The following is a 27459-nucleotide window of genomic DNA, read 5'->3' on the forward strand; positions in this document are numbered from 1 at the left end:
TTTCAAGATTTACCTTGCAATTCAGAAGAGTCATCCAAATGTTTTTTTATGCCTCTGCAGAACGGGTTTGGCCTTCGCTGAAGCCCCTCGGATGTGACTGAAGGCGCTCTGCTGTGACAGTTTGATTCCAGCGTTTAACAAACTCCTGCACTTCTCTCTGGCTTCTCTTTCTTTTCATGTTCGGTCTCCATCTCTCCACAGAATGTTCCTCTCATTAAAACTATCTGAGTCAAAAAAAAACAACACAAAAGAAGCACAAAGAAGCACAGGAATCCCAAAATAATATAAAAACATTTTTAATAGTTTCAACATTCGGATGAGGTTAATTGTATTTTTCTCTCTCTGTACACTGTGTTCCAAGTGGTGACCGGGAGATATCGTGGCCAAGAAAAGGCATTTCCTCAAGAGTCCACAGCATCAGTACAGGTAGACACAAAGAACTTTTTTTAAGTTTAAAAAGACTCCTTTATGTGTTCCCCTTTTTTTTATTTTGGCCCCCATATCTTAAAATTAAACCGAAGCAAACATAGAAAAAGATGATTGGAGATGTACTTTCAATGGCTGCATGCAACACAGTGTAATCTACAAACTGTATGAGTAAAAAATGGTGTCATGATTCAGTGTCATAGAAGAGATTTAAGCAGGTCTCTGGTCGTCTCTCTGGAGATTTTAGACATCCAGACGGCGGCCTTTGTACTGATGTGCTTTTCTTACTCGTCTAGATAAAAAAAAGAGTTGAATGTTAAATATGACATAGAAGATACACGGTGAAAACAAATAGTAAGTGTTTCAAACAAAGACTGTTGGCTGAATGAACGGAGTAAGGACGTGGGGCCACACTGACTCTTCTTTTATAAAGGTCGATCTATCTTATAAAAAATAAATACAAGCACATTTATAAAGGACCAAAGATCAGACACTTTTCATAGGCATGGTTTAAAAAAAAGCATGCTGCCGAGTTTCACACGGGACAATGTCGAATCGAAACGACCCCACCCTCCCTCTCCCTAAACTTGATCATAACTCACTTTTTAACAAACACCCCACCACCCTCTTATACTTCAATGTCCACAACATCGTCTATCACCAGTACATTCCTATTCATGTAAAAATTGAAAAAAGGCCTTTGTCTTTTTTAGAGCTCAAAGGGCATGCTCACAGAAGCTGTAATACTGGAAACTGTCTCTGGAATCTGTCGCCGGTCGCTAGTTTTATTGTTAATAAAGTTGCGTTTGATGGATAGTGTATGTACAAGCCTTGATCTGAAAGCCTTTTTAGTACAAAACGAAGAGCAGCACATTGTAACACGGAAATCCAGACAAAGACAGGACACGCCATTCAACTCAGCACAGCCAGATTTGAACAAGAACTCTTTTTTTTTTTTTTTTTTTTTTTTACTGTTTGAGGTCGGCTAATTTAATCAGACTGCATCCAATCACGTGTCTTAAAGGTCACATATTCTCCTCCTCTTCTTCAGTTTCAATAAGTCTCAGAGCATGTGTTTCTTGTTCTAAATCCACTCTGATCCTGTATTTGATCATGTCTATAAACCCCTCTATTTCAGCCCTGCTCAGAACAGGCTGTTTCTGTGTCTGTACCTTTAAATATGTAAATGAGCTGTGTCTGACCACGCCCCCTCTCTGGAAGGGCTTGGGTGTACTCGGTGCTTTCTCGCTCCATGTCCTATTGTTTACGGTGAGAAGGCAGACTCAGAGGGCAGAACAAACACCTAGCTGTGGGAGTGTCACCCACCTGGGGGAGGGGCTACTGCCCTTTGTGATGTCATGAAGGGAAAATCTCCAAATGGCCTGTTTGAGCACACATTTTCTGAAAAGTGGAGCAGGCAGAAGACGGAGAGGATGAACTTCTCTCATCATTGGAGGGTTTGTAGACGGATTAGAGACATATACACATAAGTGTAACTTTCATAATATGTGACCTTTAACCCTGGTAGAGCTGACACAGTTGGTATTTTTTAAAGATGAATTGATTGACTGGAAATCAATCGGCAATCATTTTCACATTTTGTACCTGTACAAATATTTCATTTGTTCCTGTTTTTCTTTCGTACTATGTGAAAATTAGCAAAGTAACCACAGATTTGAGACCGTTAGTCGGACTTGCAAACGCTTCGGGAAATTTAAATCGTGATTTTTCAATATCATCAGGCTTTAAACTAAATTAAAAAGGATGGGTAAACAAATAAGTCAATATTGAAATTGTTCATCATTTGCGCCCCTACTGTGTAGAAAGTTTTTCTTTTTTTTGTAATGCTCGTGAACACACTGCACTGTCGTTATTGAGAAGATCCTAAAACTAGATTGAACCACCAGAGCTACTGTGCCTTATAAAGTTACTCTACTGTGTGTGAATGTGGCAACATTGTGCTAGAACACATTATAATATTATATGTACAGTATAATCTTATAATGCTCATCATTTATAATTGTCCATACAGTATATATCTATTTATACATATATATATTTAAAAGTCTCCCCTCTCGGTATATACACAACGTGGTATGTACAGATGTTTCAGTATTTACAGAAGTCCCTTGAATAATCCCGCACTTGAAAAGAAACAAGATGGCAGAGCAGCACAGTGACTTTGAGGCCGTGTTCAGTGGATCGTCGCAGGACAAAATCAAAGTCTTACAAATCGGGATATGGTCACAGCGAAACCCCCACCACAAGGCAAATTACAAACTGCTGCTGTCGTACCCAAACCTTGTAACTCCAGTTTTTATTGATATTCAAGTTTTCTGTTCAGCCGACCCTCCTGAAGGATTCAGCGCGCCAGCAAGGGAAATCTGGTCCCGTTTATTCCTCAATCCTCAGATATGATTCATTTATAGCGGAAACAATCTCAACTCGTCAGAGCTTGTAAAAAGGATTCAGAAATATCTCTGTATAAATACTCTCTTTAAAATAAACACACACACACACACACATCTCTTTGTTTGCCTTCAGTTGTATGGACCAAAAAATATTGGCTTCATCACTCAAGAGTTCCTGTGAGTTACCGTAGTGATGTGGCACCAGCACTTTAGTGAGTGAACGCCTCACCGGGGATGATTCTCATGATGTGTTGTAACAGATTGTTCCATATGGAGCCTGAAGTATGCCATCAAAATACTCACAACATTCACCGCCACAATGATGATTATTGACCGCAGCAGGTCATTTAAAAATGCTCCAAAACGTATCCTAAAATTTGTATTTCTGGCGAAAGAATTGAATTTAATGGATGGCTCCACTTGATCATCTTTTAACATGTAATAAAGCCTCATTTCCACCAAGCGGTCCGGTTCAGTTCTGTTCAGTTTGGTACATATTTATTGGCGTTTCCACCGTCAAAAGTTGGGAACTGTACCAAAATAACCAATCCGTACCGTCCTCCTTTTTTTGGTACCCTTCTGTTGGGGTGCCAAGCTTACAGATCTGACCCTAAAGGTTGGAGCTAGACACACTGCAGTCCGCTGATTGGTCGAAAGAATCTTCACTTCCAGTGCTACAGCTGTTATAAAATCACCATGTTTAAATATCTTGTGGATTTGGAGAGAGTCATTTCAAGGCTGTTCATAACTGTTTTTGGCGACTACAGAGATGCAGACCTTCCGAGGAATCATTGATTTTTGTTAGCTGCGTCCCATTCTTCTTCTTCGCTGGATTTATTGGCTGTCTGCACTACTGTACGTCTCGCCACTGTGATTTAGTGATGAGCAAGGGTACGATTGGCTGTGGAAACCAAAGCATGATCTTGGTTTACGGTACCAAACTGTACTGAACCAAACCGGACCACTTGGTGGAAACAGGGCTTAATTAAGAATCCTAATCATTAAGGTACCATGTGGAGTTTTTTTATGGAGTGCTGTTGAGCAATAGATGTTGAGTGGGTCTTTTTTTTTTTTTTTTGTGCAATGATTCTCCTCTGCTGCAGCAAAGCAGGTGAAAGTAAAAAGCTGCCAGCTTGGATCTTAACGATGCTGAAGTGAAATCAAACATCTTACAAACGTGCTTTGCAGCTGTTGATTACAAAAATGCGTTCAACGTATTTGTTAGAACTCAAGGAAAAACAACTTTTTCAGGTTTTCACTTTAGCTTAAACAGCAAACTTAAAGGAAAACTCCAGCTAACTCCTACGCACCTGTCTTATAAAAATGGAAGTGTGAAGGTTTTTTATAGCTTGAACACTAAATGAAACATCTGGTTTGTTGACAACAACAAAAAACTCCACAGGGGAACTTTAGATCAAGTCCAACCTCCAGAGTACATGAAGGCTGCTGCTCACAGAGCTCCTGCTTTGTGGGTCGGACTTCATTAAATCTCATCTATTATCTATACCCCTTTTCCCGTTGGGGGTCACGGGGGGCTGGAGCCGATTCCAGCTGTCATTGCGCTGCATTAAGTTATGAATTTAAATGTTGTGGTGGCTGACTCCAGGCTCCATTGTTCCAAACGTGTACATCTGTGTGATCTCTGTGATTCAGCTTCCTGTTCATGACGCTGAACCTTACCCTGCATGGGAAAAATAAAATCCCATGAGACTTAGCGTGCTGCCAAAATAATAACGCGTAATCCCGTTATGAGGTTCCTTTTCCTATCCCTCCTCACTAAACATTTTAAGTTCCTAAAAACAAAAAAACATGTGAACCCTTGTGTTCTGTTCCTTTGATAAATAATGCATCTAATATATTTCAAAGCTCCCTGACAGTATGAATCTCTCGGGATGATATGGGTCTTTATAGCTCTTCTGTCGATACAAAATATGATCTTATTTGACTTATAATGTTATTTGTATCATATATTCTGAGAATGTACAGTATAAACAATAAATATTCAGTGATTTAGCTCCTTCATCGGGCGCCTTTTAAAACACCAGAGAAAAGTGTGATTGGACTTGTGACCTCTTTGCAAACCTGGTAGTTCTTTTCCCAAAAATGTCAAAAAACATGCATTCCTGTTTACGCTCCACGACACCAACAGTGCAACATTATATAGTACAGTTACCAAACACATACAAAACACACACACACACACACACACACACACACACACTTTCCATAAAAACAACAAACTGGCACACTCACAGTGAACGCTCAGGTGGGACAGAAACCATGTGCCCAAAGTAGGCAACTTTAAAAGGAGACGCCCCCCGGGGGGAACGCAGGATGACATTAAGATGACAGATAAAGAAAAAGGACAAAGAGAAAAAAAAAAATAAGAACGCCTTAGTGATGGCGGGACAGATGTGCAGTCACTTCTTCAATTCACTTTAGAAGCAGCAGCAGCAGCAAAAGAGCGCTCGTCCCTCCCAGCAGCCTGTTTCCAGTCTCGTGTGTGAAGTTAAAGGCAATATTGCAAGTGAGTCAAAAAATAAGGCAAAAAGAAACAGAAAAGATTAAATATAAAAACATGTTTTTCCAGCCAACATAAAACGTCTAAATGTGCGTCTGATCAAAAGCCAACCCTGATGATGTCGTCCCTAACACCTGGTGGTTTCTTTTTAGTTTCTTTTAATTTCTCTAGAAGTCGTGTGTTTAGGTGATGATGAATTCCACATAGAGGCCGAACAGATGCAGCTAGAGAGGTGAGGGTCGATGAGTGAGTGTGTGTGTGTTTTTGTTTTGTGTGTGTTTCTTTGAGCGAGCAGTGCAGCAGTAGCGTTGTGTGTGTGTGTAGGGGAACTCAGCGGCGTCATAGCACTGTGCTCTCAGACTCTTCCTCTGACTCCGCTCGCTTTTTTATCGATTCGAGCAGCGCCAATGAGTTCCTGAAGGGGGCGATGTGGGGCAAGTCAAAAATACCGTCCAGGTCCACGTCGATGACCGGGATGTCCAGGTTGCAGAGAGCGTCTGGCAGAAGCAGAAAAAAACACAGACATCAGGGTGAGAAGAGAGTGAAGCAGATCATTGTAGATGAGTCCAGAAGTTTTCACTGATGCTGGATGATGTTACAAACAGCATGTAGGTCATCCACCATAGTTACAGTATGAAAAAATACAAAATGCATGATAGGGAAGAATGCACGATATAAAACACATTTTATTTAGTCAAAATAAAAGAATGGGCCAAAAGTCTGTGGACACTTAAGTACTACCCTCAAGTTAATATTAAAAATGTTAAACCAGTGGTTCCTAATCTGCTTTTAGAAAAGCCTCGACTCTTCTGGTTTCAGTCTTTGGCTGCAGAGTTGCTCCTAATCATCCAGAGGAGAGTGGCGTTAGTTTACCTGAAACATACCTGACCATTAAAATAACGCACACACAAAATGAAGCAGGAAAATGCACCAAAAAAAGATGTTTGGAATATCCTGAAATGTGAGATTTATGTTTTATTTTTATTTATCAAATGAAGTAAGGACAAATGATTTTCTAACAAAACTTAGTCAAAATAATCTTCATGCTGCAGTTTCTAAATATGAAGTGTCCTCACTTTTAGTACCTAGCATCAGTCAAACTTCAAACATGTTAGATCCTACAATTCCCATAATGCAACTGAGAATTGAGTAGGAGTAGTATCTAGCCTATCCCTGCATTCATGTGTTGTCGGAAAATCGGAAAAATGAGTTCCCGAGTTGGAAAGTGCACATGAACGTCTGCTCAAGTCTGAACACCAACTCAGAATCTCAAGAAAGAACCAGGTGCCCGACTTCCCGACTTGACGTCAGATTTGTCATCACATGGGGGGGCAAAATCAGTTTTATGAATTTTAAGATACTTTTTATTAATTTGCGAATTGCACATCAACTTTGTGCTCAAATATAACTTGCAACAGAGACATTCACACATGTCTGTTGTTACAAAATTCACACTTTTTTCACAGTGAAAGCACGTGAACACCCAAGTCAGTAAAAAGACTACTCAACTTGGAAACTGGTGCATTCAGGTGCTCGTCGGATGGTCCCAGTTTCGGAGTTGGGAAGTCGTTTGATGACAATTATGGCGTCAAATCGGCAGGTCGAGCTCCTAATTCTTTCCTGAATTCCCGAGTTGTTGCTCCAACTTGAGCAGTTATCATGTGCATTCTACAACTCGGAAACTCGTTTTTCCCACGTGTCCGACACCACATGAATGCACCACGTCCATTCAGTTTTTTTCCGATTGGTACTCTGCATGCTGAATGAACTAACATTTCTCAATGATAAAGAAGTTCTAAAGTTGACTAAAAGTTAAAGTAAGAAAAACCTTTGAAAAGTTCTAAAGTTGTGGCGCAGGTGGCACAGTGGTTAGTGCGCGCGCCCCATATATGGAGGTTGTAGTCCTCCAAGCGGGCGGCCCAGGTAAAAAAACCAACCTGTGGCTACTTTCCTGCATGGCATTCCCTACTCTCCGACTCTATCCACTGTCCTGTCTCTACAATAAAGGCACAAAAAGCCCCAAAAAAGTTCTAAAGTTAAAGTCTAACGTCGCCAACCCTATTGGAGAAAAGTCAATGACATGTTCAATGACCACAAAGACCAATCGATACAGTGAACGCTGTCAAAACACACAGTGAGTTATACTCGTGTATAACGGTGTGTTGACCTCAGCTCGATGCATGTTTCATGTTTCATGTTTCATGTTTCTGTTTCACCGGAGACAATGATGACGTCCACACTGTAACACACGTGATGGAGAAGTTCACAGAGTGTGCTGACTGAGGAGGAGCAGCGGTGGGCAGTGAGGCACAACATTGTGGAGTGGAGTGGAAGTGTGTATGTGTGGGGAGGGGGGGGGGGAGTCGGATCAGTGACTTTCAAAGCCATGGGGGAGGCAGCTGGAGCAAGGCATTATGGGAGAGAATCCAAAGGGCAAAAAACAGGTTGGATTTTTTTTTTTTTCTTTAATTGCATCCGCCCTGGTTTTGACTGCTGGACACGTCCATGTATGTAAGCCATGCATCGCATCAGTCTCAGCCATCATGCAAAGGGCAACAAATGGGGTTAGAGCTGCTCTGAACACAGCGGCTGCATGTCGGGATCAAACATGACGTACAGGTACATCCGGAGGAGCTTTAGAGTGAAGCTGCCGTAGAGCAGTGACATCATGACCGGCTTTATAATCTGCGTCTGCTGACAACTTCACTCTATTAGCTCCGTGTTTTGGCCAGGATGGCAGAGGGGTAGGGGGGGTTGAGATGGGATTGTAGGAGTTTGGGGGGGGGGGGAACTCCTGCTTACCCTAAAAGTCCTTCTCATATAGAAGCACTGTGGCTCATACCGCTGTAAGTGAGACAATAAGAGCAGTCGACAAGAGCGGGAATTAGACCAAAAAACAGTCATTTACCGACCAGTATTCTCACTGTGATTATAAATAAATACATACGATTAAAACACTTCACAGAGCCTGATACAGACCAATACAGTCTGGATATTATCCTATAGGTTTCCTACAGAGGAACATGCCAAAACAAATCCCATAAAAACACAAAAAACTAACGTGTGTGATTCATCTCTCTCGTACTTTCCTTCAATGTCAGCTTTAAATCCCATGGCTGAAACTAATAATATTATCCATTGGGCGCCAGTAGCCTAGTGGTTAGTGTGTGTGCTCCATGTTTGGAGGATGTGGTCCCCCAAGCGGGCGACCCAGGTTTGAATCTGACCTGTAGCTCCTTTCCTGCATGTCCTATCTCCTCTCTCCCTGATTTCCAACTCTATCCACTCTCCTATAAAGTCATAAAAAGCCCAAAAATAAATCTTAAAAAATAAATATTATCCGTTCAAATCCAGTCACAAATAAACATTTTTATTTGAGTTTTTATAAGTAGGCTCAGTAACATCCTGCTGGTAACTCTACTCGATACTACAGTAGGATACAAATCATTAGTTTGTTACTATTTTTCATCAGAGGATTAATCCTGATTTGATTTTTTTTATTTAATCTCCTTTATTCTATTCTAGTTTGTTCTTATAATCCTTTTTATGATGCTCTTGTTTCTCTTTGATGTCTCAGTAACTTTTATGTCGTATGGGATGATAAATATTTATTTATTCCTGGCCTGTGGCGTCGACTAATGAGACACTTTCAGCAGCACCTGTTGGATCATTTTTCGTTGGTTTTGGTGTTTTTATGGGATTGTTGACTATAATTTTTTTTAAATGTCACCAGAACTTTCCTATAAATATTATTAAAAACAAAGTTAAGGTATTTATGATGCTTAAACTATAATCTGTACCCTCCATTTCATCCAATAAACATATAAATGCCATGATATTTTAGGTTCTTAACTAGTTTCTGTAAAAGTCTATAAAAGCCGTATTTAATAATAACAGCCTGTTGAAGGTGTTTCAGGTGTAGTGCTTTGTGAGAGTTACCTGTAGACATGCTCTCCCCAGGAGACAAACCATCCAGCATACCCGTTGAGTGCTCCAAAGGTTGGGGACTGGTGCCGGGCGTGGAGGGGGGCTGAGGTGGAGGTAAGCTGGGCCTTTGCCTCGGCGGTTTGGGGGTCGGCCTGTTCTTAGTCAGAGTCCCCGCCAGGGAGGGCGGTGAGGAGAGAGACGGGGTGGTCGCCATCTGGGACTGTCCCGGGGAGCCGATGGTGGCGTACCCCTGTGGGTAGCTGAAGCCGTAGGGGGAGGGGGTGCTGGGAGGAGTGGGCGACAGGCTGACCGGAGACGGCTGACCCGTCGACTGGTCGGACATGGCTCCCGTCTGGCAGTATGGGACTTTAGGCGGGATCGGGGCGAGCTTCTTTGCTGCAGAGAGGCCGACATGCAAGAACAAATTTTAGACTGCATTACTAATAGTAAAGTAAGTAAAAGTGCACGATACCCAACAGACATATATAACCCGACCATCATAAGAACCATCATAAGAACCCAGGCAACACAAGAACCCAACAACACGAGCTGAGACCAAGAGGACCAAAGATTTAAAAAGATGTAAGAAACTAAAAGAGCTGAAAAAAAAAAAAAAGATAAACAGCAATAAGAAGGTAAGAGCAGGAAAAGAAAAAGAAACAAGTGAATAAATGATAAAAAAAACGAATATTAATAAAAATAAAAAGTAAATATAAATATGAAACATAAATAGACAAAGTAAGTAAGATAAGAAATTATCAAGTTAAAACATAAGAGGAGTTAAGATAAGAGCATAAATAAAAGGACAGTAAGAAGTAAAAGAAGATAAAAATTGTAAAAGCAGTAAGAAAAGACATTAAGAAGACGACATCACATAAAAGGAAGTCTGTAAAAGTATGTTTGACATGAATGATTGTGGGTTTAAATTCTGTTAAACGCTGCTGTGGCTTTTACCTCTCCTCAGAGAGTGAGGGCTGTTCTCACAGTGCTGCGACTGTCCACTAGAGGTCATCGTTCCCTTCTGCCCGATCACCGGAGACAGCTCCTTATTCTTCAGAGTACTACGGGGGAGAGTGAAAGAGAAACAGGCACACAGGAATCACAAGCTGCTGCTCACTTCTCTTTAATAAGATGTCAGCCCTGAGTCCATAAATCTCTTGAAATATAAAAAAATATATATTTATAAGAGCGCTCATAGTTCAATGTCAGATTCTCTGAGTGACCACGGCTGCAGGCGGACATGTCGACTATACTGCGCTGCAGCAGAAGTGGTTCAAGAATCCCAAATAAACCCTAATGGCTTAATGGATTTTCCTCACTGGTACAGCGCAGTGCAGCTTGAATGCCAATGGGAAGAGGGGCCTGAAGGTCACAACATAACCAGTTTATACTTTGACTGTCAGCAGATGAGGCATGATTGAAACTGCTGGGATTTAAGGTCCAGATGGAGACATCCACTACACCAGCATCTCTGGGCTTTTCTTTTTTTTTTCCTTCCCAATGTCAAACATGATAACGTCCTTCAGCGGCGTTGCTGATGTGTTGTTTTTACTTCACAATAATAACATGGTGTGTTGTTTTTAATTCACTGTCAGGGTTCTGATCCTGCAGTCTACCGCTCAGCGCTGACTGGGTTAGTGCTATGACTCATTAACGCCCACTTTTATAATGGTATGCAATGAAAGCTTTGAATTTCCTTTGTTGCCTGGCAACCGGCTGCTGAATATCCTGGCAACATGGAAAGTTATGGATTGCATTCATGGCTGTTAAATTAAAGATGGATCTGATAATGCCGTTCTTAAAGAGCACTGTTTTCCATGACTGACTGATGCAACAACCAAGGCAAATAAATAAGACAAAGAAGTTTTTTTGGGGGGGGGGTCTTCATCTCCCCCCATCCTCTCTCCTCCCCATCCCTCTTTGTCCCCGTGTGGCCTCTCGTCATTTGTGTGTGCGGTGTGTTGGCATTAGTAAATCAGGGTTTCCTTATTTACCTAGTCAGCTTGGCTCCTTTCTCCCGGTTACAGGCACAGGCTGCCCATGGAGGGGGAGCGGATAGGGGGGTGTTTGGGGGTTTCGGGGAGCCAAGGAACAGATCGTGGCGAGTAAGAACAAGCGGGGGTTTAATGTAAAGGGCGGAGCCGTTTGTCTCGGACGGGGCGGCATGCGAAGCATCAGACAGAGAGGCCTGTTTGGGCAGGTGCAGGGAGCTGGGTTTGGGGTTGGAGTTGACATCAAGCTGCTGGGGGGACGGGCTGAGGGAGTGGAGGAGCGGGGGCGGGCTGTAGCCGGTGCGGCGTGGGGGAGGGGATGGGCCGGGGGGAACGGATTCGGGACCGGGAGCGACGGGACGCTTACACGGGGGTGCTCGGGTGTAGAAGAAGTGGTGCGGGATTGAAAAGGACGAGCAAGAAGAGGAGGAGGAAGAGGAGGAAGAGGGGTAAGGGGGAGGCGGCCTCTCCTCCTCGGGGGAGGGGTAGGCGTAACAGGAGTCCGACCAATTGGAGGATGCATCATCCGAGCTGCAATGATAAACATAGCAATGTTTCACGGGGAATTAAAATTGTCGTCTGGAGACGGAAAATGCTGAATGGATTCATTAGTGTCTAAAGGTATGAAGAAGTGTGGGGGAGGGGCTTCTAAGATTGGTGCATAATGAGGGGAAGGAATCTGGTGATATTTAATTATCGTGTTGGTGGGGGGGGGAATACGGGCTCTAGGTGGCTTATCACGGAGTAAAGAAAAGGTGATTCAAATCACAAAATGAAACAGGAAAAGTCACCTCATCCATTGCAGGGCCTTGCGACAATGGACGCTTATGCTGTTAATGATGCTCGGACTAACAGCAAAAACAAAAACACAGAAATCTTTCATGCAACATGCAGCAGCAAAAACATTTCTAAAGAACTTCTATAAACATTTTTGGTAACACTTTATAATAACCATCATCTATAAAGGGTAAATAGATAGTTAATTAACCATTAGTTAATAGTTATTTACTGTTAACAAACAATGAAATGATAGTTAATCATGTTTGCTAATGATTTGTAATGCTATAATTAACTGTTAACAGTTTATTATACATTATAACATTTCATACACTTTATAAAGTGTTTGAAATGTTATAATGTGTGCATCAACATAACATTATTATTATTATTATAGCATTACAAATCATTAGCAAACATTATTAACTATCATTTAATTGTTTGTTAACAGTAAATAACTATTAACTAATGGTTAATTAACTATCTATTTACCCTTATTTACCCTTTATAGATGATGGTTATTATAAAGTGTTACCACATTTTTTTACATAGAAATACGTCCAAGCAGAAGTAGAAACCTTGCACCACATGACGTACACGATGTTTGTTTATTCTAAAAACGACTCCACACACGACTCAGGGATGAGAAATGTGACAAATCAAGATGTTAAGAGACAATCACAGAGTTTTAAAAATGACATGCTTCATCAGAGGTGAGACATGGGGGGATCTTGAGGAGGTGACGGGTGAGAGGATGAGCATTCTGCTGAAGGGAGGGGGGAACGGGAGTAAGGGCAGACAGTGCTGCTCTGTGGTCAGTTGCAGGACGTAGCAGCAGAAGCAGAAGCACACGCGGTAAAGGGGTGGGGGGGGGGCGGGCAGCAGCATGTGCAAAAACTGTGTTTGTCGGAGTTGAAACAGGAGGGCAGGGGGTTGGGGGAGGTGGGGGGGGCACGACAGCCTTACCTGGCTCGGTCGCTGTTATTGGGCGGAGGGGTGGGGGAGGGGGAGGCGGCGTATTCCCCAGGTTGCTCTGGAATGAGAGCGTCACAGGGCGGGGTCGGGGGATGCACGTTTGGCGGCGTGGAGGAATTTTTGCGCGAAGAAGAAGACGATCCCCTGCGCGACACCCATGTAGTGTCCATCACCCTGACACCCATGCTGCATTGGGACACAGAGGCAGAGCCAATCAGACCAAAGGGAGGAGCGTGTGTGAGTGTGGTTCAGTGCGGGTCGACACCCCTTTTACAAATCATCGCAGCTGAAGCCGATGAAAAGGACTCCCCGTCCCCCTTGGCCTTTGTATGATCGTATGTGCTTACATTAACAATCTTAAGCATGCAAGAACAAAGAACATTTTATCCAAACAGTGTCTTGCTTCAATGGAAAAGTTCCCTTTCACGACAAAGTGTGGGTGAGGTGACGAGGAATCAAAACGTTTTATAACTGCAACATAACTGCAACACCCTCATTAGCTTTTCTTTTTGGATTTTAGCTTAGCTTAGCCTTATGAACAATAACAGGAGAAAACAGCTACATAATCTGTGTACCAGCATCATCAATAAATAACCCATTATATATAATTTATGTGAGCCGTACTTACATTTTTATATAAGAAGAAGAAGAACAAGTTGAGGTTTAAGTAATGTCATTTGTAGGACTATTCCTCTACCAGCAGCTGTAACATCTTAAAGTCTTTAAATGTGATTTTTCACACTTAAATATAATATAAATCAAGTATATCCTCTGAAAATAACTCTGTGAGTCATGACTGTCTACAATGGGTGTAACACCCGAGTCCCACTGTCTGTGATGCTTTCAGAGTTTTCAGAGTCCTATCTTCACTTTGTTTACATCGCCCGGACGGCCGGCTGACTCCTCCCCTTGTGTATAAAAGTTGTTTAATTGAGGGACTAGAGAAAAGAAGAATAACATACTGTACTCACTGCTTAACTGTGTTTCTAGATCACGCTCATTTCAGGTAAATTTACATGCAGTGTGAAGATACGAGCATAATAAAGATCGCTAGCATTAGCATGCTAACACAACAATGCACCTCGAGTTGTTTTGGTTTCATGCTGGTGCTCAAGTGCGACATCTGCTGGATCAAAACATCACATAAAGCCTTTAACTCTGTTACATAATAAGTTCAATCGCTTTTTAGGTTGTAATCTTTTTTTGTCTTTAGCACAGCCAAGCTAGCGTTCCCTCCCTGTTACAAGTGATTATGCTAAGCTAGGCTAACTTGCCACTGGTTGTATCTTCATAGTGATAGTACAAACATGAACAGGTAGCAACCGGGGGTATTTCCCAAACACGCTTAAATGTTCAGTTTGCTCAAACATACCAACAGGCAGTTATTTTTACAGGTCGAACAGGTTCAGCAGAGATGCTTCTTATGTAAACACTGAAAGAAAGAGCTGCTTTGTCCCCGTCACCCATGTGTCACCCACACTCTCCCAGAGACATTGAACTATAGGAGTCCAAGTGTGTCGCATCGGGCAGGCCTGACTGGAGCATTAAACACACACACATGAATGATGACGGACAGTTCCTGTCAACGGGCAGCTGAGACGGAACAGGAGGTGAAGAGAGAATGACTTGAGGAAATGATCTATACTGTACCTTTGTATCTTCCTAATGCTGCATTGTTAAAACAGAAACAGGCAAAATGAGGACAGGAGTAAGGATCCCCCCCCCCCATTGGTCTCATTAAAAAGCAGTGTTATCAAAGCACACAGGCACTTTGGCAGGATAAACTTGTAAGACAAAGAGCCAAGATGGAGGAGCGAATGGGGAGGCTGGCCTGGCAAGGGGCTGCGAGGGACCGGAGCCGTGCTGAGTGTAACGAGGAGAGCGATTTTTGAGAGGTGAAATGTGCTCTCCCTGAAGCTCTCCAAGCATGGAGAAAACCAAGAGAGATAGTAATTGTTCCATTTAGCCTTAATTAGGTCAAAGTCTCCCCAATGGATACAAGAGTTTACCCAGAAATAACACTTTCTTGCAACTTTCTTGTAACTGCCTTTCTTGCCTTACATTATGGTTGGAGGAAAAATACGTATTGTTTGTACCAGTCAGGCTAAGACTACGTCCATTTGATCGTCAGAAAATCTGAGTTGCCGGTCTGATACGTCATCAGGAACGCCACCTGAGTCGAAACTTGGAGAATCTTCAGTAGCCTGAGTTCAGATCCAATATGGCTGCTACGTGCATCACCAGGGAGGGACCTTAGTCGTCTTTTTGTGTAATCAAATCAATCACACCGATGGTATCGTGAAAGTTCTCTCTGTGGAGGTGTTGTCATGTTATTTTCGGTCAGAAACTATCACGTAGTGTGTTGTTGTTGTCTGGTATTAGCTAACAAAACAAAGGTACTCCTGGAGGCGTCCATGTTGCTTTTCCGACTTTGCAACTGGAACACAGTTAACTCGGGTGCGACGTCATTCCCAGTTCCGAGATCCGAGGGAAATGGAACGCACCATTATCCTATCTATCACATTGATTTGATTTGTTTTGTATCTTACGGCTTCGTACCGCTCAGATCTGTCCAATAAATAGAAGCTAGAACCAGTTAGCTTAGCTGAGCATAAGGATTGGAAATAGGGGCAACAATGAAAACAAAATCTACTAATCAGTTATTTAATCAGTATAGAAATATATATACAAATATGAAAAGTTGCCTTGTTATGCTTTGGTATGTTTTGGCCTATAGCGGTGACTAGAGTGGCCTAGAGCAGTCTATAGCCCCATTCAGACTGCTGATTCAAGACGTGATATTTACGCCCTTTGGACGATTTGCCTTCAATCTGAATGTTGCAGAGGCGTAATGGGGAGACGAAGTGATCCCCATTACACCTGAAGGGGCTTATACTGGTTGACTGGCAATTTGCATTATTCTTGTATTTTTATGTAGTTTGATTTAATTCGACCATGTTGTCTGCTAATGTCCTGCTAATGAGCAAAGATCCCCAACAGCAGCAGATTTCAGCGTCCTGGACATTTTGCTTTGAGTAAAAATTGAAATACAGCTAACCCTAACCCAAACATCTTTTACACTGTACATAAAAACGAAGTGTGTCAAAGGAATGGCAGCCTCTTTGTGTCGAGCCTGCTGGTTTTCTGAGGAGTGTTCTTTGTGTTTTCTTTTGAAAGCCGAGCTCTATTGATCAGACACACAGCACACACTCGGTCCAGGTTTAATTAGCCGGGCTACTCGTGGTCCCAGGGCTGCAGGGCTCAGGCTACCCGCAGGGTCTGATAACAACGAGGATGTATCAAAGCATTAAAAGAAGACGCACAGAGACCGAGGGAGAAAAAAAGAGAACGAAAACCGTCTGACTGGGTCTCCGCTAATCCTCCTCCAAAGCTTGAGGATTGTCAGATTCCTCATTTCACACACTAAATGTCCTCTCTCTCTCTCTTTCAGTCTCTTTCTTCACGTCTTCCCCTCCACTCAGCTTGAATGCGGCTGCAGCAGATAAAAAGTGACACAGTACTCTTTCTGTCCGTCTCGTAGTGAAACTGAGCTTTTCCCCGCTGAGGTCACTCTAACACATGAAACTTGTGTAATCATCGGGGAATTCATTCCAACTCGCACATCTCATGTCCGACCCCGTCAAAGGGAAGTCATGCAGAAAACTTTACGTGCCTCAAAAAGTGGCCTCGTCTAGAGAAGAAAACTTAGAGCTGACTTGTCAGTGGAGCTGTCAGACGGGATCCACCCTGAGTGAAGCTGTAACGACGCCACAGAGGTGGAGGGGACTGCTGATTGATTCAGAGGAGGAGTGACACCAGAGAGTGAGTGAGTGTTGGCAGAGCAGTCTTCCTTCATAGCTCTGATTTTTTACAAGCATACTATTTGCAGCTCATTTTATTTTTTATTTTTTTGTACCTTTAAAGGCTTAATATGCGATTATTCACACTTAAATATAATATAAATCAAGTATCTCCTCTGAAAATAACTCTGTGAGTCATGACTGTCTACAATGGGTGTAACACCTGAGTCCCACTGTCTGTGATGTTTTCAGAGTTTTCAGAGTCCTATCTTCACTTTGTTTACATCGCCCGGACGGCCGGCTGACTCCTCCCCTCGTGTATAAAAGTTGTTTAATTGAGGGACTAGAGAAAAGAAGAATAACATACTGTACTCACTGCTTAACTGTGTTTCTAGATCACGCTCATTTCAGGTAAATTTACATGCAGTGTGAAGATACGAGCAGAATAAAGATCACTAGCATTAGCATGCTAACACAACAATGCAGCGCGAGTTGTTTTGGTTTCATGCTGGAGCTCAAGAGCGACATCTGCTGGATCAAAAAATCGCCTTTGATGGAGAGATAGGACAGTGGATCAGGAAGCGAAAGAGAGTGGGGAATGACATGCGGGAAAGGAGCCACAGGCTGGATTGGAACCTGGGCCGCCCGCTTGAAGGACTTTAGCCTCCACTATAGCTGGTGGCACGCACTAACCACTTCGCCCTGTTTGCAGCTCATTTTAAAGTCATATTGGGTACAGCTCCTTTTAGGTGTGTAGTTTAATTTCAACACTGTGTGCAGCATCATAACATTTATCTAACTCCCCGATTAAGCATACATTGTAAACTAAGACGTTGAAAAGGCTTAACATTATACCTGTTCAACATAAGCATTTAAGCATTGTTATTCAGAGCGTGTCGGCGTGCCCTTTGGGGTCGTACCCGTCCTTTTTGTAGAACTCCAGCATCATGTTGTCCGTGGCGACGCTGAGCGGCCGTCGACTCTGGTCGTTCTGCCGTCGATCCACCTGATCCATGTCCGGTGACGGCATCAGGCTGAAGTTTGCGTTGTGGTTTGTGTGCACCGGGCTCCCGTAGTTCCCAGTGACATTGAACTCGATTTCTGCAAGAGGCGATGCAGTGTTTTTAATAATTGATCAGTAACTGTATAAACATGAAAACATCTTCTGGTGTGTCGAGTTATTCCTCCTCACCTCCGGGGAAGAACCAGTCGGCGTGCTGGATGATCGGCTCGATGATCCCAACGATCTGCAGGGAAACCGTTGTCATCATCTCTGTGATGTTTCTGCAGACAGAAAGGAGACAGACTTTTAAAAAAAAAATTTATGGCGGGGATGTCGAGGAGAAGCGGCGATGATTAAGACATTTTCAGAAGCATTAAATGAGAAAATGAAAACCACATCGTAACTGAAGGCTGTTAAATTGCTCATTAAAAGTTGAAGATGGATAAGACGAGTGAGTTACAAGAACACGTCCTTCACCCTCTTTCAAACTGCAGAGTTAGCTGACACTCAGGGAGAAGCCAAACTGTAATAAAATACTACTTCAATATCCATGTTCACTCCAGATATTGCACAAAAAAAAACATTTATTCACAAGTTTGAGAAGTTTTAACGGACAAAATGTTGAATGCTTGATTTGTGTGATAATAATGTTTAAACATATCACGCTATCTGGACATTCATCACTGTAGAACCTCTCGTCTGATAAAAAAGTCGTATTTTATAGTCGTAGGCTACAATATGTAGAATTTGACAATGTTAACATTTAAATATCTAAATTATTTAAAAATTGACTAAAACTTTGTGAAATATATTTTTTTGTTGAGTCCTTTCATCACCTCAAATATTTCCAACAGTTATCAAAGTCAGAGAAATGTGTAATTTTATTGTTGTAACGGGACGTGTGTTGTCGAAGCGGCCGCCATGATGAGCCGCCATGACAGACAGGATGTTTATCGTTGCCATGGAAACACTGGATGTTACGTCAAAGACTGCTGCGTAAGGAAGCGTGAGCGAAAGCGTGGTAGCAGAGAGAACTCCCTTGATTCCCCGCGCCACCCTCAACATCATCTTTTGTTATTGTAGTATTGATTAATTAGCGCCCCCTGGTGGTGGAAGCTGCATATTGTACCTCGAATAAAAAGTGAAAAGATTGTAACGACTGGATCTTTTCCCGGACGTCTTACCCTTCATTGTTCATCCACAGCAGGTTTGGACCGAGCACGATGGCGATGTTTCCAGGCGTCATCTTGTTAAAGTCCTGGTATTCAGTCAGTTTGGAGAGGAATTTAATCAAATACCTGGAGATGCAATCGGACAGGGAATGGATCAGACAATGAAAACGTTCATTCTAATCTCACCTTAAAAGCCAAAGCAACTTCCTATAAGTAGATTAAACATGATTAAGGAGTTCAAGGTTGCTGTAAAATTTACCATCACTTTTACATTTTCAGATGTGTGAAATGTAAAAAAGAAAATGCTGGAAATGCAATTTTATATCACATAAGCTCAGAAAAAACAGTTCTGTTTTCATCTCTGGAGGAATGCACTTGAGGCGGCTGTGGTTCAGTTGGTAGAGTCGACTGTCTCCCAACCTGAAGGTCGGGGGTTTGATCCCCAGATCCTGCAGCCACATGTCTGATGTGTCCTTGGGCAAGACACTTAACCCCAAGTTGCTCCCGCTGCTTCGTCACCGTATGAATATGTGTGAATGGGATTAGTTACTTCTGATGGTCACTGACCGTCCCGTGTTCAGGTCGAGTTTACCACATGTAGAAGAAGAGCGCGTTTAAAACTACCATTCAGCTTCTTCATCGGGCGCTCTGAGATGTAAAAGTGGGCTAGAGTGTGACTCATCCTGATCTGAACTACAGCTGAGTGAACATCAGGCAGCTCAGTCCAGCGAGCAGCGATCATCTGGACAGGTCTGACAGGTCTCCTCAGAGGACGCACGTCTAAAAATACGCCCCCTATTTGTGCGATTTCACGATGACACTGACAAGAGCTCCCTATCCCACATTTTTCAATTCCTCTCCCGTCGCTTTCTCTCGGCCTCTCCGACCCCCGCGAATCCCTTTCCTTTGCTTGTCTTAATCCAGCGGTGAAACCTGAGCTCTGAGGCTTCTCTCTCAGCAAAGAGGTCAATGTTTACTATATCTGCCAGGTGTCAATTAGAAAGACACACTCACAAGGGGGGTTTTTAAAGTTTCCATAGTAACCATGAGAGACACCTGCTGACTTGCAGCCCCGTATGACAAGAAAGATGAAACTGCGACTTCTAATCTGTGGTTTTCTGACAGTGTTTAGGAGTCAGAGCAGAAGAAAGGAGGTTTGGTTTAGTCGTCGTTTAAAAGTAATCCTTAGTCCCAAAAAAGTCACAGAATCACAGATCTGCTGCTGGTCTCTGCTGAGCGGAGATTTCACGCTTCGGTGTTTGCTGAGTTTTCACAGGAAAATGTGGAGTGGCATTTAGAGCCCAAGACACTGCTGCTCGTAAATATTCAAAACACAAGCAGAGCGTCTAGAAAAAAAAATGCTACAAAAACAGAAATCAAAACTAAAATATGAACACGGCGGGAGGTGGTGTGTGGATCTAATAGCATCATAAGTTACCTCCATTGATGAACAAAAGTGAAGCCAAAAAAACCCCCTCGAGATGGGTGCTGACATCGTGTTGAGTTAGAGTCTAATTAGTGTTAGACTGTGGTATTACCAACCCTCCCCTCCTGCTAACCAAAACACATTGAACTAAAAACAGCAAAGACCCCCTCAGGTCGGCTCAGTCTGCGGAGGAGGGAGGCTCTAAGACGTCACCTAGTTAGTAATGACCTCTGGGTCAGTCCCACAGGAGAGTCTGCAGACAGCCGAATTGCTGACAGTGCATAATTTGGAGTCATATAGTCCTCATGTACTCGATGGTTTGACAGTGGGACAGCCCTAAGCACTCACACACTTAGCGGGGATGTGACAGTGAGAACTCTGAGTGTGGAGATTGGGAGTCTGCCAATAAAAAGCATGCATCAGGTTTTAGCTTTTGTCGTCAGCTGTCTTAGGTCAATTGCTTGCAGCACCTAAGAATTCTAGTTTTCTAACAAGCCTTTTTGATTAAATAGTTAAATGTTTTTTCCTTTACTTGTCTGTTTGTGTTCTCTCTTATGAACTCTCTTAAAAACCCTTAAAAATGTGCTTTTAACTTTACAATATTTAAACATTTTTCTGCAGGAGTGAACAGAGCTGCAGAGTCTGATATGGTTACTGAGTCAGCCATGTTTTTTGTTACATTTTTTAATTAAGTAAAGTCTTGTTTCATCCAGAATTCATCGCAAATTAGTCCCACTTGAAGGTCCAATCAGTGAGATGTGTAGTGAGTGAAATGATAAAGGTATCTTACTATCTGATCATTAAGGAAACATGTTGAAGTGCTGGCTTCTCTGACAACAATGCAGCAGCCAGTATGTCCTCCTTCTAACTTTAGATTCTGCTCCTGAATGCTCTGGATTTGTTTGGACCAGAGAAGGTAGGCGCTTTTAAGGCGACCCCCCCACACACACGGCCGTTTTGGACGCCCCTCGGTTTGCCAGATATGAGAGCAGTTATCAGGTCAACAGGTGTTGCAGTGATGGAAGCGGTCAAGAGAAGTGGTTCAGATAGAAGTGATTGTACCCGACCTAAAAAGCCTCTGCATGTTTCTAATAAGCTCCACGAGCAGAAACGTGCTCAAACTAGGATCAATATTGGAGATGCTTTTGAAAAATGGAGAGAGGTTAGAACACAGAAAGGTTTACAGACCCATGCAGAGCTGGATAAACACTGAAGCTTCAGAGTCCACCACATGGTGACCTGTGTGAGCATGGACTCTAGAGAGGAGGGGGGGGGGAGACAGCTCTCTACAATGATTAGAATTTAGACTGCAGTACCCATTTTAAACACTAGGGGGTCAGAGTTATATATTGCTCCTTTAAGATAGTTAAGAACTAAACCGCTTTTTGCAGCAGTTGTTAAACTGTTAGTGGGATCGAAGTCGAGGATGATTGTGAAACTGAATCCTGTTGAACATGTATTTCAGAGTAAACTCTTTGATCTTGGTCCAACATGAATCATCGCTGGTCATCTTCCCCGCTGTCCTGGATGAATAAAGCGACACAAGAAAGAAAAACGGGACCACAAAGAGAGAGAGAGAGAAACGTGGAAACACTGACTCACTTAAAGTTGTTGTTGTTGGCCGGTGGAAGTTTCTCACAGGCGCTCAGGAGAGCCTGCAGTCTCTTGTCTTGATCTTGAATGCTGCAAGACGACAGAAAAATCAAAAACACGCACAAACATAAAGTTTGAAAAACGGTCACAACGATCACCGATTATTTTATAGAAAACATGATATGGAGAAGATACAGACTTGGAGGCCTGGATCCAGTCGTTGTAGAGCTCATATGACATTAATGGCTCGGGGAGCTCCCGCAGGTACGACTTCAAAGCACCTGCAGAGGACAAAATAACAGATACAAGCTAAATGTTCCCATGTTTCATGTTCCCATGAAATATAAATATATATCGCTGCATGAGCTCATAGTGTCTCAGGCTGCTTCAGCATCGCCCCTTGGCATGTCGTTGCATTATGAGTATTAGATTTTATTTTTCACCCTGTCACCAGCAACCGCCCGGAGCATGAATTACAGAAAACACACAAATATATTCAAACATTTTTGTTTATTGAATTATTCTTTCTTTTACAATATCGTTTTTCTTCTTCTCTGACAGTTCAGAGATGAGACACAGAAAACAGTCTCCCTCCTACTCTGAGCTCCACGACCGATCTAAAATAAACAAGAGAACTATTTCCAAACACGTTTTCATCAACGCCCCGTGTGTGGGAGTGTAATTTTCCAGCGCTGATGAGGACGGTGACGGCTGACTGGGCTTCTCTCTCTCTCTCTCTCTCTGTGCTCGTCTCTTTCTTCTTCTTCGCTCTCTCTGGTCTGGTGAGTTTCATTTCCCCCTCGGGGATGTGTGGGATGGATGACAAACAACAGAGCCGGGGCATCCCTCACTGAGAGACAGCTCGGAGGCTGCTGTCGTTCTGTCTGAGTGTGAGTGTGTGAAACGTGTGTGTTAGTCTGAGTGTGTGTGTGTGTGTGTGTGTGTTCGGTGCAGCCATGCCGCGCTCTGTGCTGAATAAACACATTAAAAGCACATTAAAGCTCGCTGAAAATACCGCAGAAGCTCTTTTAGTTTGCTGTTATTTCCAAAGAAAGACCTTCTTCTGCTTCTCATCGAGGCGGATAGAGGATGAATCCCTGTTAACTGACCCCCCCCGCCCATCACGACCAGGACCACCCCCAGTGGGACAAAACCACAAATTAGATTTTCTTCTGGAGCTAACCCAGTTTAATATGGGATCATTAAAGGAAGGATCCGAGGATTCGTCTCTTTCTCCACACGCTCCACTGAACACAGCTGATTGACTGACTCTGATTTGATATTTGAGAAAGGGACATGTTGTTAGTGCCCGGGGAAATATTGAATCTCTGTCTTCTGTGGTATCAGGCTGAAAAGTGAACTGAGAAGCTTTTGAAGTCACTTTAAAGTCTTTATATGTGATTTTTTTGATCCAGCAGATGTCGCCCTTGAGCACCAGCATGAAACCAAAACAACTCGCGCTGCATTGTTGTGTTAGCATGCTAATGCTAGCGATCTTTATTCTGCTCGTATCTTCACACTGCATGTAAATTTACCTGAAATGAGCGTGATCTAGAAACACAGTTAAGCAGTGAGTACAGTATGTTATTCTTCTTTTCTCTAGTCCCTCAATTAAACAACTTTTATACACGAGGGGAGGAGTCAGCCGGCTGTCCGGGCGATGTAAACAAAGTGAAGATAGGACTCTGAAAACTCTGAAAACATCACAGACAGTGGGACTCGGGTGTTACACCCATTGTAGACAGTCATGACTCACAGAGTTATTTTCAGAGGATATACTTGATTTCTATATTTAAGTGTGAAAAATCACATATTAAGACTTTAACCAAAAAATCTGCAAATAACAAAAATGAAGCAATTTATAACGATATCACATGATATACACATCAAATATAACAGCTTTTTAAAGCAAAGAAACACATTCACATCAACTTAAAATTATAAATATCTTCATGTTTGAGTCTCATTGGTGATGACTTGTCAATCTCCGGTAGGTTTACTCTGCTCTGCTCTTCCTTGTTTCTTGATATGGGGCCATAGTTTAGTAAATTAACATCGTTGATTTGTCAAATAAGACTTCAAACCAGCAGATACAACTATAAACTTGATACAGGTCACAGTAACAGGCTCAAGACTTTGATACAATTGGACATAATTTTAGGACCAGTGGAGTTGCCCTCTGCTGGCCGTTAGAATTTATCAAGGTGTTGAGCCACTTTTGAGATATGATACGATATGATACCACACATCACGACTGGCAAAGCTTGACACGATACCGTCAGGGCACGACTTGACTCGGCATGACATGACACAGCGCAAAGTTGTCTAGGTCTCATGAGAGGGTCTTGAGGGTCTCTACAAAAAGTCAGGGTCACGAGCAGGGCAGAAGCAGCCGGAGTAACAAGTTTAGAAAAAAAGAGGATGAAGGAATCTGTGCTCAAATTCACATTTCAAAGAAAACACTCAAGATCTGCCGCACCACTAAATCTGTCTTTAAATTATACGCTCTCGTCCCATGAGATCGGAGAAACTTATTCAGTAACTTTATGCAAAACTCTGCACCAATTTTTTTTCTTTCAAGGCATTTTTATCAATAATGCACAGCTCCACAGCTAAAAAATATTTTTCCATAGCTCCTAAAATGTCAGTTATTTTTGAGAAGTATTGTTTTCATCTGTCGAGTGCATTATGCAGCAGTCAGCTCCACTGAAGACAAACACTTTTCTCCAAAGAAAAAAAGATCAATAACAGCAGCATGAAAGCTTGAAAGCTTTTTCTTTCTTTTATATTCTATCACTGTTCTGATTTAAAGAGCGAAGCAGTGACAGCAACAACAAAACATCTTTCTTTATTTTTTTTTATTGCTGCCGCCTCTGCAGAAGATGAAGAACCGGTCTGACACTAATCCCGGTTATATTTGGAATTTTATCACCAGACATTTTTTTGGGACGGCTTATTGAATATGTGTCTGATATAACAGAAACATAGAAGACGAGAAAGACAAGTCTGTTTTTTATTGCTGACTCACAACGAGCAACGAGGACTGAATCCTGAAAAGCTCATAAGTTTTAACTCTCATGTTTTAAGGACAGTGGTTCCCACTGGGGTGGGGGCGCCATCCACCAAGAGGGGGGTCGCGAGATGCCTCCATCCATCCATTATCTTTTACCGCTTTTCCCCATTCAGGGCCGCGCGGTGCTGGAGCCGATCCCAGCTGTCATTAGCCTCAGTGTGCGATCAACTCCTCTAAATATTGTTGGTTTTGGTTTTAATCGTGTGATCTTCTCGGGTTGCTGGATAGCCTAGCACCTAGCGGTTATGTTGTGCACCCCATGTACAGAGCCTATAGTCCTCGTTGCAGCGCAGCGGCCTATGTTCAAATCCGACCTCGGCCCTTTGCTGCACATCATCCTGCACTCTCTCCTCCCAACGTTTCCTGTCTCTCTTCAGCCGTCCTATCCATCCATTATCGTTACCGCTTTTCCCGTTTGGGGTCGCAAAGGGGGCTGCTGGAGCCGATCCCAGCTGCCATTGGTTGAGAGGCGGGGTTACACCCTGGACTGATCGTCAGCCACACTCACATTCACACCTACGGGCAATCTAGAGTCACTAATTGAACGAGCATGTCTTTGGACTGTGGGAGGAACCCTTATATTTGGGGGTCACGACCTGAAAAGTTTGGGAGCCCCTCTTTTAGAAGACTTTTAAAAATTCCTCATTCAGGAGGAGCTTTATCAACGACCGCTGCAGGATACTTAATATGTGCAGGAGCAATAAACAGGAAGAGTTAGTATGATTCAGGCCACGTTCAGATCATTTAGCAGCTTAATCACAACGTCCAGTCCTTAATCTGTTTTTTCTCCTCCGTGTGGATGTGAAGGTGGCAGGACGAGGCGTCTGCCACCTTCTTAACACGCAGCCGTCGCCAGAAATTGCGCAGAAAATTAGATTCCTTAACGAGGAAATGGTGCCAACTCATAAATCTACCTGTGAGGAAGGTTTCCCATTTCCAGACGATGGTAATCAGCCGTCATTGCAGCAGATTACATGAAGGCCGGGGGGTTGGGGGGAGGGGGGGGGGTGTTCGGCTGAAAGTATCTCACCTGCGATGGCGTGCGGGTCTGCAGAGTACTCCTGGACGTCCATCACCCCGCAGTCCAAAGACGCCTTCAGCTTCTTTAGTTTGGAGGCCGAGGGAGCGATTCTGAACAAACCCTGAGAACGAAAAAGTAAAAAAAATATGACAGAGAAAATAAAACCGCAGTCCAATCCCAAAGCAACAATCAGGAAGTGAAGATCTTAAAAATCAAAAGGAGGGATTGGGGTTCAATGAGTCTTCTTTCCATGGGGACCCTTTGAATGTTGGAGCCAATCTGTAAATAAAGATGGACAATGCGTCTTCCTTCGGCTTAGGAATAGGGCTTCAGGAACATATGTGGTCATGCTATGGCATAAATCCATAGACACAACATTTATATTCAATAATGAGGCTTAAAGGCAGGGTTGGTCATTTTCGAAAAACTAGCATGATTTTGAAAGTAGCATTCCCTCAGTGCTCCGTCTGCACCCCTTCCCCTCTGCGCTCCCTCTAAAGCCACGCCCCCTCACTTACATGCACGCGCACCGTTGCTCCTGAAGCGGACCTCAGCTCATGCTTTGAGTGTGGACTAGAGCACACAAGAGGTAGAGAACGAGCAGTGAGACAGGGAGGCGTCTGATTGGTTCATCAGATTGGTACCTCGTGGCAGACATTGGTTGAAGTTTTTACAGACTTACAAACTGATACAGATGAAGGATTTTCTTTGTTCCTTTTTCAGAGAACCTGAGTTATTAATATCTGTCAGGACCTAAAGACAATTTCAACCAAAATCTTAAAAAGTGGATCTGGAGGAAATGACCAACCCTGCCTTTAAAAACCCGTTTTATTTCTCTTTAAAGGGGACTTAATGTGAAAAATCCACTTGTACAGTGTTTTTGAACATATATTTATTAACCTGAGAGTCTACTGACCCACAACATGTGAAATAAACCATCCAGTCCTTTGTTTGTGGTCTGCATAAGTCTTACAACACAGAGAAAAATGCTCTGTTTCAAATGTGCTCTCCTTGTGATGTCACAGTGGGATTCTGGTAAAAATAAATCCCCTCCCCTCCCCTGGTATCTCCACCCATGGACTCCACCCCCAGACTAGAGCAAAACTTTTACGCAGGTCGGCCATTTTTATTCTCTCTACAGAGGAGTGATGTCTACCGGGAAAACTCAGGGGGCGGGGTCATTGCATTTAAAGAGACACACACACCAAAACGGAGCGTTCTGAGAGAGCTGGTTTATTCAGGGTCACAAACCTCCTCTGGTGCTTGATTCATGTTATATTCTGAACACAGCACAGCACAGATGTTTCATTCAGACCACAGGAGACTGTTTGAAAAGGTGGAGG

General features: G+C 42.9%; 1 protein-coding gene and 1 long non-coding RNA gene across 5 annotated transcripts in view; both read right to left on the reverse strand.

The window, feature by feature from the left end:
* Nucleotides 1-280: 280 nt before the first annotated feature.
* Nucleotides 281-27459, reverse strand: part of LOC132955375 (rho GTPase-activating protein 44-like) — a 91252-nt gene continuing 64073 nt past the window's right edge. The window contains exons 11-22 of one of the 4 annotated variants that reach the window (XM_061028222.1): nucleotides 26126-26237; nucleotides 22222-22303; nucleotides 22032-22112; nucleotides 19016-19129; nucleotides 18021-18112; nucleotides 17749-17929; nucleotides 14679-14696; nucleotides 13020-13214; nucleotides 11280-11807; nucleotides 10240-10346; nucleotides 9298-9681; nucleotides 281-5855 (exon numbers count right to left, since the gene is read on the reverse strand). In XM_061028222.1, coding sequence (XP_060884205.1) covers nucleotides 5698-5855; nucleotides 9298-9681; nucleotides 10240-10346; nucleotides 11280-11807; nucleotides 13020-13214; nucleotides 14679-14696; nucleotides 17749-17929; nucleotides 18021-18112; nucleotides 19016-19129; nucleotides 22032-22112; nucleotides 22222-22303; nucleotides 26126-26237 — 2052 coding nt within the window. In that variant the 3' untranslated portion in view covers nucleotides 281-5697. The remainder of the gene's footprint in view (nucleotides 5856-9297; nucleotides 9682-10239; nucleotides 10347-11279; nucleotides 11808-13019; nucleotides 13215-14678; nucleotides 14697-17748; nucleotides 17930-18020; nucleotides 18113-19015; nucleotides 19130-22031; nucleotides 22113-22221; nucleotides 22304-26125; nucleotides 26238-27459) is intronic. The other 3 variants (XM_061028219.1, XM_061028220.1, XM_061028221.1) reach the window with 3 other exon arrangements.
* The window catches only part of LOC132955379 (uncharacterized), a 1624-nt gene continuing 434 nt past the window's right edge, over nucleotides 26270-27459 (reverse strand). The window contains exons 2-3 of the long non-coding RNA XR_009665925.1: nucleotides 26887-27126; nucleotides 26270-26420 (exon numbers count right to left, since the gene is read on the reverse strand). This is a non-coding gene — a long non-coding RNA (uncharacterized LOC132955379). The remainder of the gene's footprint in view (nucleotides 26421-26886; nucleotides 27127-27459) is intronic.

Source organism: Labrus mixtus, chromosome 21, assembly GCF_963584025.1.
Source record: "Labrus mixtus chromosome 21, fLabMix1.1, whole genome shotgun sequence".
Taxonomy (NCBI): domain Eukaryota; kingdom Metazoa; phylum Chordata; class Actinopteri; order Labriformes; family Labridae; genus Labrus; species Labrus mixtus.